Source organism: Lagopus leucura, unplaced genomic scaffold (genome assembly GCF_019238085.1).
Source record: "Lagopus leucura isolate 7727_CA_CO unplaced genomic scaffold, USGS_WTPT01 Super-Scaffold_100012, whole genome shotgun sequence".
In the NCBI taxonomy this organism is placed as follows: domain Eukaryota; kingdom Metazoa; phylum Chordata; class Aves; order Galliformes; family Phasianidae; genus Lagopus; species Lagopus leucura.
Window position 1 is genome coordinate 8226912 of NW_024962267.1, and position 12772 is coordinate 8239683.

General features: G+C 43.0%; 1 protein-coding gene across 1 annotated transcript; it reads left to right on the plus strand.

Moving 5' to 3' along the window:
• The first annotated feature begins 119 nt into the window (after positions 1–119).
• IDH1 (isocitrate dehydrogenase (NADP(+)) 1) lies at positions 120–12758 on the plus strand. The gene is made up of 9 exons (XM_042874501.1): positions 120–204; positions 2471–2598; positions 4184–4475; positions 6014–6119; positions 8589–8766; positions 9215–9366; positions 10339–10479; positions 11199–11361; positions 11839–12758. Exons 2-9 carry the CDS (start codon positions 2477–2479, stop codon positions 11930–11932), a joined length of 1248 nt encoding a protein of 415 aa, XP_042730435.1. The 5' UTR covers positions 120–204; positions 2471–2476; the 3' UTR covers positions 11933–12758.
• Positions 12759–12772: the final 14 nt, after the last annotated feature.

The following is a 12772-nucleotide window of genomic DNA, read 5'->3' on the forward strand; positions in this document are numbered from 1 at the left end:
GCCCCCGGAGCGCCCGGGCCTCGGCACCCCCCCTTCCTCCGCCTCGTCGCGCCGCCACTCACTGCGAGAGGGCGGGGAAGGCGCCGGTAGGCGAGAGGGAGGGCTCGGGAGGGGCCGGCGGGGGGCGGGGGCGCGGCCCCATAAAGTGCTCCGCGCAGGGCCCGGCCCCTCAGTGTGCTGAGCGGCGGAGCGCGGTGTTGGCAGGTAACGCTACGTAGCCCGGCCTGCGGCGGGCGGGCGGGGCCGCGGCCGTGCCTTTGTCCTTCTGTCCTCCGGTGCGGTGTTCTCTGCGGGCCGGGTTTCTGGCTGGGCTGAGGCTAGTCGTTTGTTATTGCTCTTTAACGTGGTGGGTTTTTTTTTTGTGTTTTTTTTTTTTTTTTTTTTTTTTTTTGTGAGAAAGGTCCCTTTTCTATCGGGGTGCCTCTGAGCGCTTCCATCCGCCGCTGGCTGCCGGCTCCTCGGAGCCGCTCTGTGGTGCGGGGCTCCTCCCTTCGCCATCATGCAGTACCCGGTGCCTTGACGGCTCGCCTGGGGCCCCGCAGCCCTCTATACTTGTTTGCTGACGGCCCGCTCCGTGCTGCGGCCTGGAGCTGGGCTGGGCTCGGGCACGGCTGCGGCGGGCTGTCATGGGCGGGGTGGGAGCAGGGGCGGTGGGCTGGAGGCACTGCAGTGCGCGACGGGCGGGCCCGAGCCGGAGAACTGTACGGCTGTGCTGCGAGGTGTCGCAATAGTTAATTAGCGACTGCAAACCAAGGAGTGGTTAGGATTCGCCGAAGCTTTAAACTGCTTGGGTTAAGTGTAGAAGGAGGTTCTTGTAGGCCCCTTGCTGACCTTTGGCAGCTCTGTGGAGCGCAAAGTCGAAGTGAAAAGGCGCCAGAAGAAGAAAGTCCAAAGGAATTCTTTAGGGAAGCGCACCTGTTGGCGAGCTGGCCCTGCCACTGAGAGAAGAAGGGTACTGAGGCTGTGACCAGGGAGACCTCCAGGGTGCTGTCAGCTCCTGAGGAAGCATCTGTTCCACTGTTCCAGGAGGATATATCTCAGTGGAGGCGCATCTTTGTTTTCCCTCATGCCAACACCGCTGCAGAGTTCTTAAGCTAGTTTTGCAAAACCTATTGCTGTGAGAAGACTGAGGTTGTCTGATCTTGTTTAAGTGAGGATCAAACCACAAAACAAGTAATGGTGGGTGGGGCTGTGGCTTAAATGAATGACCAAAATTCCTCGGGCTGTGTGAGTGCTAAAAGCCAAACTAGAGGCTCCTGGCTAATGACCTGTGCCTGGGCTATAGGACTGTGAGACAGTCCTCATTTACATTGCTGTTCCTGGAAAGTGGGCCCGAAACACTTGTGTAAGTAAACTGAGCATAAATGCAGTGTGATCAAATGATGTTAACCTTTCTCTTGAGAACTGGAAAGACCTCATATGAGACAAGATTTAGGATAGAAGTGCCTGACGGTTCACTTTTCAGTGTTATGTGCTCATGTTAAATTGGGTCAAACAAGGTTGTGAGTTACTGAACACTGAGCCTGTTCATCTAGGTAAAGCCATTCATGGAGCTCAGTGTCTGTTAGACTGTAATTTCAGGCACAAGGGCTTGGTGTCTCACTGTACTATCCCAGCAGCTACATACAAGAACTGGACTGTCTTGGGGGGAAAGAAAATGCCAAGTCATAGCTCTTGCATAATTAGAGTTGAGAACCAAGGAACTGGATAATAAAAAAAAAAAAGCAGAGCACTGTGTTAGAGAAGTTGAGTGGATTGCGCGGTGTGTTGTTTTGTTTTGTTTTTATCAAGGAGCAAAGTACAAAAGGAGAGGTAGAGTTCAGTGGCCTTTTTTTTTTTTTTTTTTTTCTATTATTTTTATTCAAGGCTGAATAAATATCCTGGGAAACTTCTGGTCAAATAAATACTGGACACATTTGTTTTCTACATGCAACTGAAGTAAAACTTGCCAGAAGAAGATACTGTCAGTGTGCCCCTGCTTCCTTCTTCCCTGGAGAAGGAATCTATTAAGAATCTGATGTGCTGATTTTAGTGCCAGCAGTCTGAGCTGCCGTTAAAATAAATGTCAACCTGCATTTTTTTTTTTTTAATAGGAAAAACAGGCAACTGGACTAGAGCTGATGAAGTCTCTAAAAGTGCCCATCTACTGGTGTGAAATTTGGGTGGAAAGAGTTTGATCATGCTTTCAAAATTCCTTAAAAACCATGATTCAAGCTCTGAATTAAGTTCCTGCCCTTAAATCTCAACTGTTAACCTTTTACTTTGTCCCCAGATCTCTCTGGGAGCTGGGATTCCAAGAACAATACTACTTAGGTTTGTTTTTTGCTTTGGTGGTGGTGTTTTTTTTGTTTGTTTGTTTTTTAGACTTCAGGAGTGGTTATGTATGCAATGTTAGTATCTCTAATTGTGTTTTAAAAATGCAGAATACGTGTTGGTAGTTTTTAACTTAGGACTTTTTTTTTTACTGCAGATCAAGATGTCTAAAAAAATCCATGGAGGGTCTGTTGTGGAGATGCAAGGAGATGAAATGACACGGGTCATCTGGGAATTAATTAAAGAAAAGCTGATTTTTCCTTATGTAGATCTGGATTTGCACAGGTAATTGCTCTTTATGACATCCAACCAATTGGTACTGCAATTTGCATGTATCATTAAGCATTGCTCAAGTTTCATTTATTGCTCCTCCAGCGCTTACGTGGAGAGGCTAACTTGCCCTTTTGATACCAGTAACATTCAAGGCTGACTCCTTGCTGTTACCTCAAGGACCAGTCTCACTAAGTACTGCGAAAAATGTAGGCTCACGGTGAAGGTACTTTGGTTAACTCTCCCCTGGTAGTCCCTCTGGGGATTCTTCACAGCAGTTAGCAGTGAATGCTTAACAAGAAGTTCCCTCACAGTCATGGTTTGCATTTTCTTCTATCTTTATTTTCCAGTCCCTGGGCAGTCTGCATGGCTTCCTGCAGCCTAAAGAATTAGGAGCATTGGTTATTTCAGCCATTCCCTGGTTTGAAGCCTAGCACCTGTGAACTCTGAGCAGGTCTAGAGCTGCTTTCCATCTCTGAAGACCTGCCCAGAAGGTGAACGTGTGGTTGTAGGGCACAAACTCTGACATATTTCCTCAAAGCTTGACCTGTGCTGCTGGCAGTGTAAGCTAACTGTTGCAACCGTTCTCTGAGTCTAGGCTGTGCTCTACGCTCCCTTCTGGGAAAAGCAAATACTAGTAGCTGGTATGGCAAAAGGAACGTGCTGTATATAGCATCTGGTCAAGCAGAACAAACAGTTCCTTTCCTTTCTAGCCAGTAAGCTTTAATTATTACATAAATATCCAGCAGTGTTGCTCTCGTCTGTGTGGAAAGGGGACTTCAGTGGTAGCTGCCATTATTAAACCCACAAGTCTGACCTTGTACCCTGCTCTTGAAGTTATTTGTATGCCACCTACATCATGCTTTCTCCTTGCTACTGTTGAGACGCAGACAAACAGGAACTCAGCAGCACAATATATATGCGCAGTCTGGAGGACATGTATTTTCAAAGAAGGGTAGGAGGAGACGATGCAGACCCCTAGCTGAGCCAGCACAATGGCTAGATTCATGCAGAGCTGGCTGTGCTTCAGGGCTGTCCCACGCTGGGCAGTCTCAGAAAGCTGTTAAAACAGTGAGTGTAGGAAACGTGCTTCCTCTTGAGTGCTTGAGGGAGACTATTGAAAGTTGTGCTGCCAGAGCAGGATTGTGAATCATTGGCAAAGCAGTTTTCAATTTGAAGCCTGGTGTTGCTTTGTGTGCTTCAGTAAAGTAAGGAAGCAGAAACCCTCAGTTCAAGAGACTTAAAATAAAGGCCCATATTCACTTGGGGATTGTGCTGTTCCATACCGTGAGAAAACCAGGCAGAAAGTTCCATTGCCAGGAAAATCAAAAGAGAAAGCAAAGATGCAGGCTGTGTCCTGTGCTGGAAGATAGGCTCAGCCATAAACTGAAGCTGTGCTTTGGGTACCTTCCCACTGTTGAAATGACTGTTGAAATATCAGTATATGAGCCCGTGTGTTCTCTTAGTGAGGATGCTGCTGGAGTAGGAGAGGAATAACTTCAGTTATGGCAGAGTGCTGGAATTATGGGCTCTGGTTTCTTTCCTATTGGATGTGAACCAGTGCCCTGGGCAATTCTGACTGTTTGTGGTTTTGTTACAGCTATGACTTGGGCATTGAGCATCGTGATGCTACAGATGATAAAGTGACCGTGGAAGCTGCTGAAGCCATAAAGAAATATCATGTTGGCATCAAGTGTGCCACCATCACTCCTGATGAGAAAAGAGTAGAAGAGTTCAAGTTGAAGCAGATGTGGAAGTCTCCTAACGGGACCATTAGAAACATCCTAGGTGGAACAGTCTTCAGGGAGGCTATTATCTGCAAGAACATCCCCCGATTGGTGTCTGGATGGGTGAAACCCATCGTCATTGGTCGTCATGCTTACGGGGATCAAGTGAGTCACTTCAGTGCTTACCTCTCTTATCTATCTGAACAGACTTTGTCCTGAACTAGGACTCCCACCTGGAAAGTAGGTACTCTCTAAGTACTTTGTGCAGCACCTGGCAAGGAGTGGGAGAGCCCGTTTTATGCCTTTGTTCCTTAAACACTGCAATTGTATAAATGGTATTTATGAGCTGTGCTTAGATTAGATGGGGCTTTACAGAAACGTGGGGGTGAACTCACTCCTCTAAGTTGTTTTCCTCAATTCTGCAGAATCCTCCTCAAATGTTGTTCATAGCAAAAGCAGACATGAGCAATTTCTGAAAGTGAGGAAAGTTGCCTTGGTGTGTGGGTGGTGTTTTTTCTTACTTTTTTGAACTTGGGTCTGTCCTCTAAACTTGATATCAACAGCTGAGGTTTAGACAGCACTCCTGCATGGTGTTCGTAATGGACACATCAGGCTGTGGAATGAAGCAGAGAAACTGCCATTGGTGAAGGTAGTACAGGGCCGTGGGAAATGATCATGTAGCACTCAGTGTAGTTGTCTTTGGACATTCTAGAGAACAAATACCAGCTATACTGCTCCCTGGGTAATGATGCCCTGCAAAGCAACCAAATATGAAAGAAGGAGAGTCTTTCAAGAAGAGTGACTGCTTAAACGAACGAGTAAATCCAAAACTGAGGAAGAGTTGTAATATTAGCTGGGATGGGATGGTAAAATAATAAGGATCCACTCGGGGTGGGGAGAATGTGGCCCAGCATCTTTAGTAGTATTTAACAACTGAGAAGGTCAAATAATAATTAACAGTGAATTGAGGGGGGAGGATTAAAACAATGCCAAAGTACAAGGTTAAAACAAAAGGAATAAAGTACAGGCCATATTAACAAGATAAGTTTGTAACTTCAGAACACCTTAAGGAACAGATTCTCTCAATAGGAAAGAAACTACTTGGAAAAAGATGACAGACTTCAAGGAAATGTAACAGTACTGTTCAGGACAGTTCAGAAAATGTTTAACAATTTATAGAACACCAAATTCTTATGACATCTGGAAGGCTAATCTGCACTACAATGGATAGAAGTAGTGGCTTTTGTTAAGATCCTCTAGAATTTAGCCTTATTCATCAGATCAGTGGTTGTGATATGAATGTCTTGGAGGGAGGGAAGGGAAAGCTTTCTACTCAGAAGCCACAAAGCACTCTGAATACTTGGCATTTAAACTTTTGTGCATCTGCAAAAATATATGCTCATCCAGTTGATGGAGCCCAAGAATCTGCAAGTATTTTCCCATGAAAGGGAATAATCATTTCTGACACAGGCAGACTCTTCAGTACTTAGTTCTTGCCTCTCCAGTAAGATAATCCAGGGATCACATGGCCAGTGTAAACAGAATGTATTCAGCAGATTTATTTATTGTAAATGCATCTCTGCACCTTATCCTATCCTGGATTATCTTCACAGTTCTGTCCTCCTAAATAAATAAATAAAAAAAAATGAATAAATAGATAAATAAAACTATCATAAAATTATTGTGGCAATTTTTTTTAACAGTACAGAGCAACTGATTTTGTGGTACCTGGGCCTGGGAAAGTAGAGATGACATACACTCCAGGAGATGGAGGCAAACCAGTCACCTATCTGGTCCATAACTTTGAAAGTAGGTACTATTTCTAAGTTTTGCTTGGAACTGATATTTCTTAGTTTAATTCAACTTTGAATTATTAATCAGATCTATCTGATGGTACAGTATCTCTTTGGGAGGTAAAGGATGGAGAAGGCCTGGGTCTTTTTCATCTGTTTGGAAGTACTTAAAATTACTTGAAACTTTCCTGGGATCAAAGCAGCACTTCAAATATGTAATCGTACTAGGCTGGTCCTTGTTCCTTGTATAATGACTCTGGTAGTGACATGCATGCCCTTCCCCCTGTTCAGAGGGGAACTTGCTATCTAAACAGTGCTTGACCTGAGGGGAACTATATTTGAGCAATCCAGATATGATTTTTCCTGGCTGTAGTTCATCTTGCTGTGCTCTGTATAGCTTTCATACATTATATCGTTATTAAGCAGTCTTCCTCAATGAAAATGAGAACTGATACTAATACCCCCAAACTAGGTAGAAAATTTGACAAGAGTACTCCTGTCTGTGTAGGCTACAACTGTTTTCATATATGCATTCAGAAAGGTATTTGTGTCCTGGCAATACTGCTTTCCTGATGCAGGTAATGCTAGGCTTGGAAAGAGGAGTTCTGACTGTGCTGGGCTGTGTTGCATAAAACAATTAAAGAATTACAAACACCCTTACAGAAACCAGTATGTTTATGTAGGGGCAGGACCAAGGGAACTTTACATCGGTTATATGTTTTGTCTGTTAATGGTCAAAAGGTTCAGGATTTAAAGCTTGATGGTAACCCGTGTACATGAGCAGGCAGTGCTTTATTTCTAGCTACGGTGACCTAATACATCTATATAGACCACACAGATTAGCAGTTCATATGTATTTGGTTTGGGAACTGCTCTATTACTTAATGCAGTTGATTTCTCTGGCATTCTTGCTCACAGGAAATCAAATATCTAGCATTTCTTGCTGTACAGCCTTTTACACAGAATTCACCAGCTTTGCTGCCAGTTCTAATATGTTCTCATTTGATAGGTGACTGGTGAGCTTGTACTGAAGAAGTCTGGCAGTCATAGCTGTCAGTCTGATTCACTGTCCTGATGCGTAGCATCAGAAAGCAAGGTAGTACCAGAGACAGCAGATCGCTGTGTGCCAGTACATCTCCACAGTCCGTAAGGGAAGCTTTTGCTGTTTCTGAAGATGTCTTCAAATTTGATACTGATTCAAGAAATTTGAGTTCACAGTAGGATTGAAAAAGCTTTTTCTTTACATGTAAATAAGTATTTGAATAAAACTTAACAGCTGTTGCTGTAGCTATGTGTGAAACCATATCTCCTGAGAACAGTCTTACTAGATGATCAGACCTTGTTCTGCCCTTGACTCACTAAGGGAAGCAGGGGAACAACATGTATTTTCATTAGTAACAAGAGTTCCATTCCATGCCAATACCAACTTCAGTGACCTTGCTATCATTGCAAGCAGATAAATCTCTGGCTTTTCCCTTCTTTCTCTTGCATGCATATTCATATAGTAATTATCTGGAGGTAAGGATAATGGCTATTGGAATGGCTATATTTTGTTGTTTTTTTCTGAAATAAAACAGATGTGAAGTGTTTCCAGAGTGAAGATCACTGATGAAGGTGCAACAAATTACAACGGTGGTGGTAGTGATGTGTTTGAAATGAAGAGTAGATCTGCTTTTCACTACAAACACAAATAGCTTTACGATGAAGTCCTACATCCTACTTCTAGCCACCTCCAGCATTTTAAATGATCTGAATGTTAATTTTCCCCAAAATAAACTGGTCGGTAGATTTATGCGTGCTTCTTACACATCTGCATAATATTATATAAGTTATGTGAATATTGATAGTTCTTCAGAGCCTTCTCAAGACTTACCTTGCACTTAGATGAGGGCTAAGTTCTTCACACAACTTGCTGGAAGGGAGCTCGAGCAAGTGGAATCAGAGCTGCAGGGTATGCCAGACACATGCAATGAAGAGATGTAGGAAAACTTTAGACAAAGCAGGCTCTCATTGCTAGAGCTAGTTCTGCAACATGATGGAAGTCTGAAGGCACAAGGAGCATAACATGAAGAAACCCATTTTTAGCTTTGACTGAACCTCTTCTTCCAAGCTGCTGCTTGCTGCTTCAATGAAAAATACTTGCTACTATTTATCCCATTAGTAGAAATTCAAACATGTTCACTCCTGTCAGTTTTGCTTCTTAAATGCGGATTAGGTAGAAACTTCTTAGGGGTATTAGGTGTGAAGATGTACTTAGCTGTAAAACAAAAACACCTTACTTATCCATGTATTATAGGACTGTTCCAGCTTTGAGCTGGTAGGGCAAAGTGAATCTTTCCCTGAAAGAATCAGTCTGAAAATGAAAAGTATATCAAGACACCTGGAAGTAATGCCAGTCTAACTGCCAGACTATGCTATGAAGAGACTAGCAAACCCTTAACCAAAACTAAACCTAGTCGAATTCTGTCTGTTCTTTTGCTAACAGGCTGTGGAGGTGTAGCCATGGGAATGTACAATGTTGACCAGTCTATCAAGGATTTTGCTCATAGTTCCTTCCAAATGGCGCTGTCTAAAGGCTGGCCCCTGTACATGAGCACCAAGAATACCATCCTGAAGAGATATGATGGCCGCTTTAAAGACATCTTCCAAGAGATCTATGACAGGTAACTGTGGTGGTTGTGTACTTCCTACCGCAGTGCATCAGTCTGCAGCAGAAACATGTCAAGTCTTGTGAACTTTGGCAGTTAATTCAGTATTTTCAGACACTTGGCAGTAATGGCAAACACCCTTCAGGAGGGCTGTACACCTTTTCTGTCGTAATTTCCATTGTCCCACAGGACACAGTACATAAGGCTTTGCAACATCTGGCTATGTTCATCTCTGCTAACAGAGAGCCACAGATTCTCTATGGGTTCTCTGAATAGATTTGCATTGGCTGTGACAACTGAGGAAGAAGAAAAGAGCAAAAATTATGAAAATTCTTCTGGATTTTATGTTTTTGTGTTGTTTTTTTTTGTCTCATCTCCATACACCTCACTCTGCACACTTACTCGCACAAACCGTGCATCCTGTTTTCATCTATATATCAGTGTTCCGATTTTTGTTTTCCAGAGAATACAAGTCCCAGTTTGAAGCCAAGAAGATCTGGTATGAACATAGGCTCATTGATGATATGGTTGCACAGGCCCTGAAGTCTGAAGGAGGCTTTGTCTGGGCCTGCAAGAACTATGATGGGGATGTGCAGTCTGACTCTGTTGCTCAAGGTATGAGAAGTTTCCTCTGCTATGCTTAAGTAAACTCAATAGCAGTTTCTTATAGTGTTCTGTCATGTTTTACTGTATTGCCAAGAGATGGTGATGGGTCTCAGAAGTTGTATTTCATACCTGTGGCCAGTCACGGAGCTACCAAGCAGGCACATAATTTGATTTCATTTTGATGAGGAGTTCCATTGAATGTAGACCACATATTTAATTGTACTCCTTTACCAGATAGCAATATAACTAACAGCCTTTCCATTGTAATGGTTGATCAGTGGTGAGAAAACTGGTGCTAAACAGATAAGCAAGAAAAATTTGAAGTCCTAAAGCTAGCTGTCATGTGTTAAAATTTACAGATTTGTAGCGCTTGACCAAAATCCTGTGTAATCAAACTGCCTGATGCCAAAACAAATATAGATGAAGAAACCCACAGGGCATGATTTGGCTTTATGTGAAATGTTCTTTCTTAAGACCAGTCAGTTGCCTCTCAAAGAACAAAGATGTGTTGGATTGCTGCACAAAGAAGCCTTCAAACACAGATCTCTGAAACTTGCAGGGTAGAGGGGGCACGAATGTCCAGTTCTGCCAGCTGACCGTTCCTTTCACTGACGCAGATGCTGACTTGGAATCGGTTTGTTTCTTATCCCCTCCTGGTGAGGTACAAACTGGCAGCCCAACGCTACTTGACCTTAGGATTCTCTGCTCTCAAAAATTAAAATAAATAAATAAATCAGCAAGTTAGGTGGAAATATTAATGTTCTTGAAATGGGGCAGAATATCTACACATCTGTACCTTGTGGTTCAGCAGCACTGCTCATGTGAGTTGTTATTTTGAAGTTTCAGAACTAGCCAGTTAGTTGCAGCAGCTCTGGTGTTCAAGAATGCTTGCAGCAGAGTTCGCAAAGCTCTCTCATGGCAGAAATAAGGGGAATTTAGATGAGGGCTCTGTTTAGAAGACTGATCTATGTATTCATGTAGGTTATGGCTCTCTGGGCATGATGACCAGCGTGCTGATCTGCCCTGACGGCAAGACTGTTGAAGCAGAAGCTGCACATGGCACGGTTACTCGTCACTACCGCATGCACCAGAAAGGCCAAGAAACCTCCACTAACCCCATTGGTGAGCCCTTCAGAGATCTCTACACGTAAAAGTACAGGTTTGGAGTAAGAATTCATACCCTTTCTGGAGAACCTAGCGCCACAGAGTAGTTCACACTGGTAGTTCATAATGTACTTGTCTTTCACAGAGACACTTGGAGCAAAATCAGGCTGGCATGGAGTGCAAGCAATAATTTTCATACAATCTAGCCTATGAGATGTGTTGTCATTCTTCTGCAAGTGATGGATTTATAGCCACGCTGGCCTTATGGTTTGGATTGGTAGCTTTTTATTTTACCCCCTCTCTGATAGTCCAAAAAAACCAGCCACCTATCAAACTGTACTTTAAGTATAAATTCACTTAGAATGGCAGGTGAGAAAAAGATACAATGTAATGTATTACTAGAAAGAAGAGGCACCCTTCTGTCATAAGGACAGCTTGCTGTGTAATCAGAGTCCCACTACAGGTCTTTCTGACTTGGGGAGGAACAAAATAAAGTGGCAGACACAAAGAGAAATTTTCAGAAGTCATGGAGTAGTTTAAGTTTTGCTTTTCTTTAGAGCTGCACAAAATATCAATTATGCCTACCTGAAGATAGGAAGTCTGCTGTGGGAAAGAAAACAGCTTTTTTTTTCCATTTTTAGCATTATTGTTAAAATGTATACTTACTGTACTACCTCAGTTTAGTACAACACAGGAGAATCCTAGAAGGAACAGAGTAATCTAGTGTTCTTTCTCAGCCTCCATCTTTGCGTGGACAAGAGGATTAGCTCACAGAGCTAAGTTGGACAACAACACTAGCCTCAAGACCTTTGCAACTGCCCTGGAAGAAGTGTGCATTGAGACCATTGAATCAGGTTTCATGACAAAGGACCTTGCTGCTTGTATCAAAGGCCTACCTAAGTAAGTGCATGAAGTGTAAATCAGTTATGCTCGGCAGGGACTTGCTTACTTGGTTTTCCTGGAAAAACGTTTGTTGGAAAGTTACGTTAGTGTATATGGTGCTGGTTTGGTCACAGAGCAGTGCTTTCCTGTAGCCAGCACTCTACAACGGGTTATGAAATGTTATCTGCACCAAGTACCTTAGTCTGTGCTCTTCTGTCCTTGCTACTGTGACAAATGCTTGGCAGAGGAGAAATAAAAGTATAAAGAAGTTCCTTGCAGGCTGGGTACATCAGTCAGAACTTTCCCTGCCCGTTCATGAGGATGGAGATCTACCTCACCTGGCTTTTTCTTTTCTGGGTCCTTTTCACAAGATGATAAATGGCTGATTGTGGTGGTTTCAGAGGCAGGGCTCAAACCTCCTTGAGCAGTCTTCTCCCACTTTGAGAATTGAATAGCATGACAACTAATGTCTGCCTTGTTTTTTTCCTCCCTCAGTGTCACACGTTCTGACTACCTGAGCACCTTTGAATTCATGGACAAGCTTGCTGCAAACCTGAAGGGGAAGCTGGCCTCTCTACCCAAACTTTAAGGCTTGGGTTCTACTTGAGATCTGCTAAGAAATTCCCACTTAAACTGCAGTTGATGTGGCACCACATCACCATTGTGTAACATTTCAAATACTAGACAAATATGAACATACAAACTTTTAAAATATACTTTTTTCTTACACCTCTTGAGCTGCCAGGCTAGGTCTCACTTTGCTAAGCAGCTGAATGTAATAGTATTCAAGCTCACTGTGGGCCTAGATTCCTTATGTCATTCTGAGCAAACTTGAGGTTCCTCTCTTACAACTTTATTACAATTTCCTTCTTCTCAAACTGAAAGCCAGTCTGCATCACATCTCTGGTCAAACCAGGAGTGACTTACTCTCCAGCAGACCTGAGAAATCAGAAACGTCTTTATTGCTCCAGTACTGTCCACTGAGTATAAATGAGCTCACAGAATTGTGACAGCTCTACTACAGCCCCTTTCTTAATGTTCCTTTTAGGGCCATCTACAGCACAACATCCTGATAACAAGGAATTTGTTAAGTCAAAATTAGCATCTGAGAAGAAGCACTTAGTAAATGCTGGAAATAAACCCTATAGGCTAAAAGCCTAATAAAACTGCAGCAGTATCCTAAATGCAGGCTGTGCATTTAGATATATTCCTCCTGACTGGATGTGAATCATAGGAACTGTTGTCTTCCCCCTCCCTTGCAATTCATTAAGGTGCAGAATGTTTCTCTAGTTGTCTGGGGTATCGCATACACTTACTGTGATACATCAAGTCAGCTTACGACTGTGAAGAACTATTCCATCCTTTTTTTTTTTTTTTTGAAGAATAGTTCAGACTAAAATAAAAGGCAGATAACATTCTTTGTGTCTGT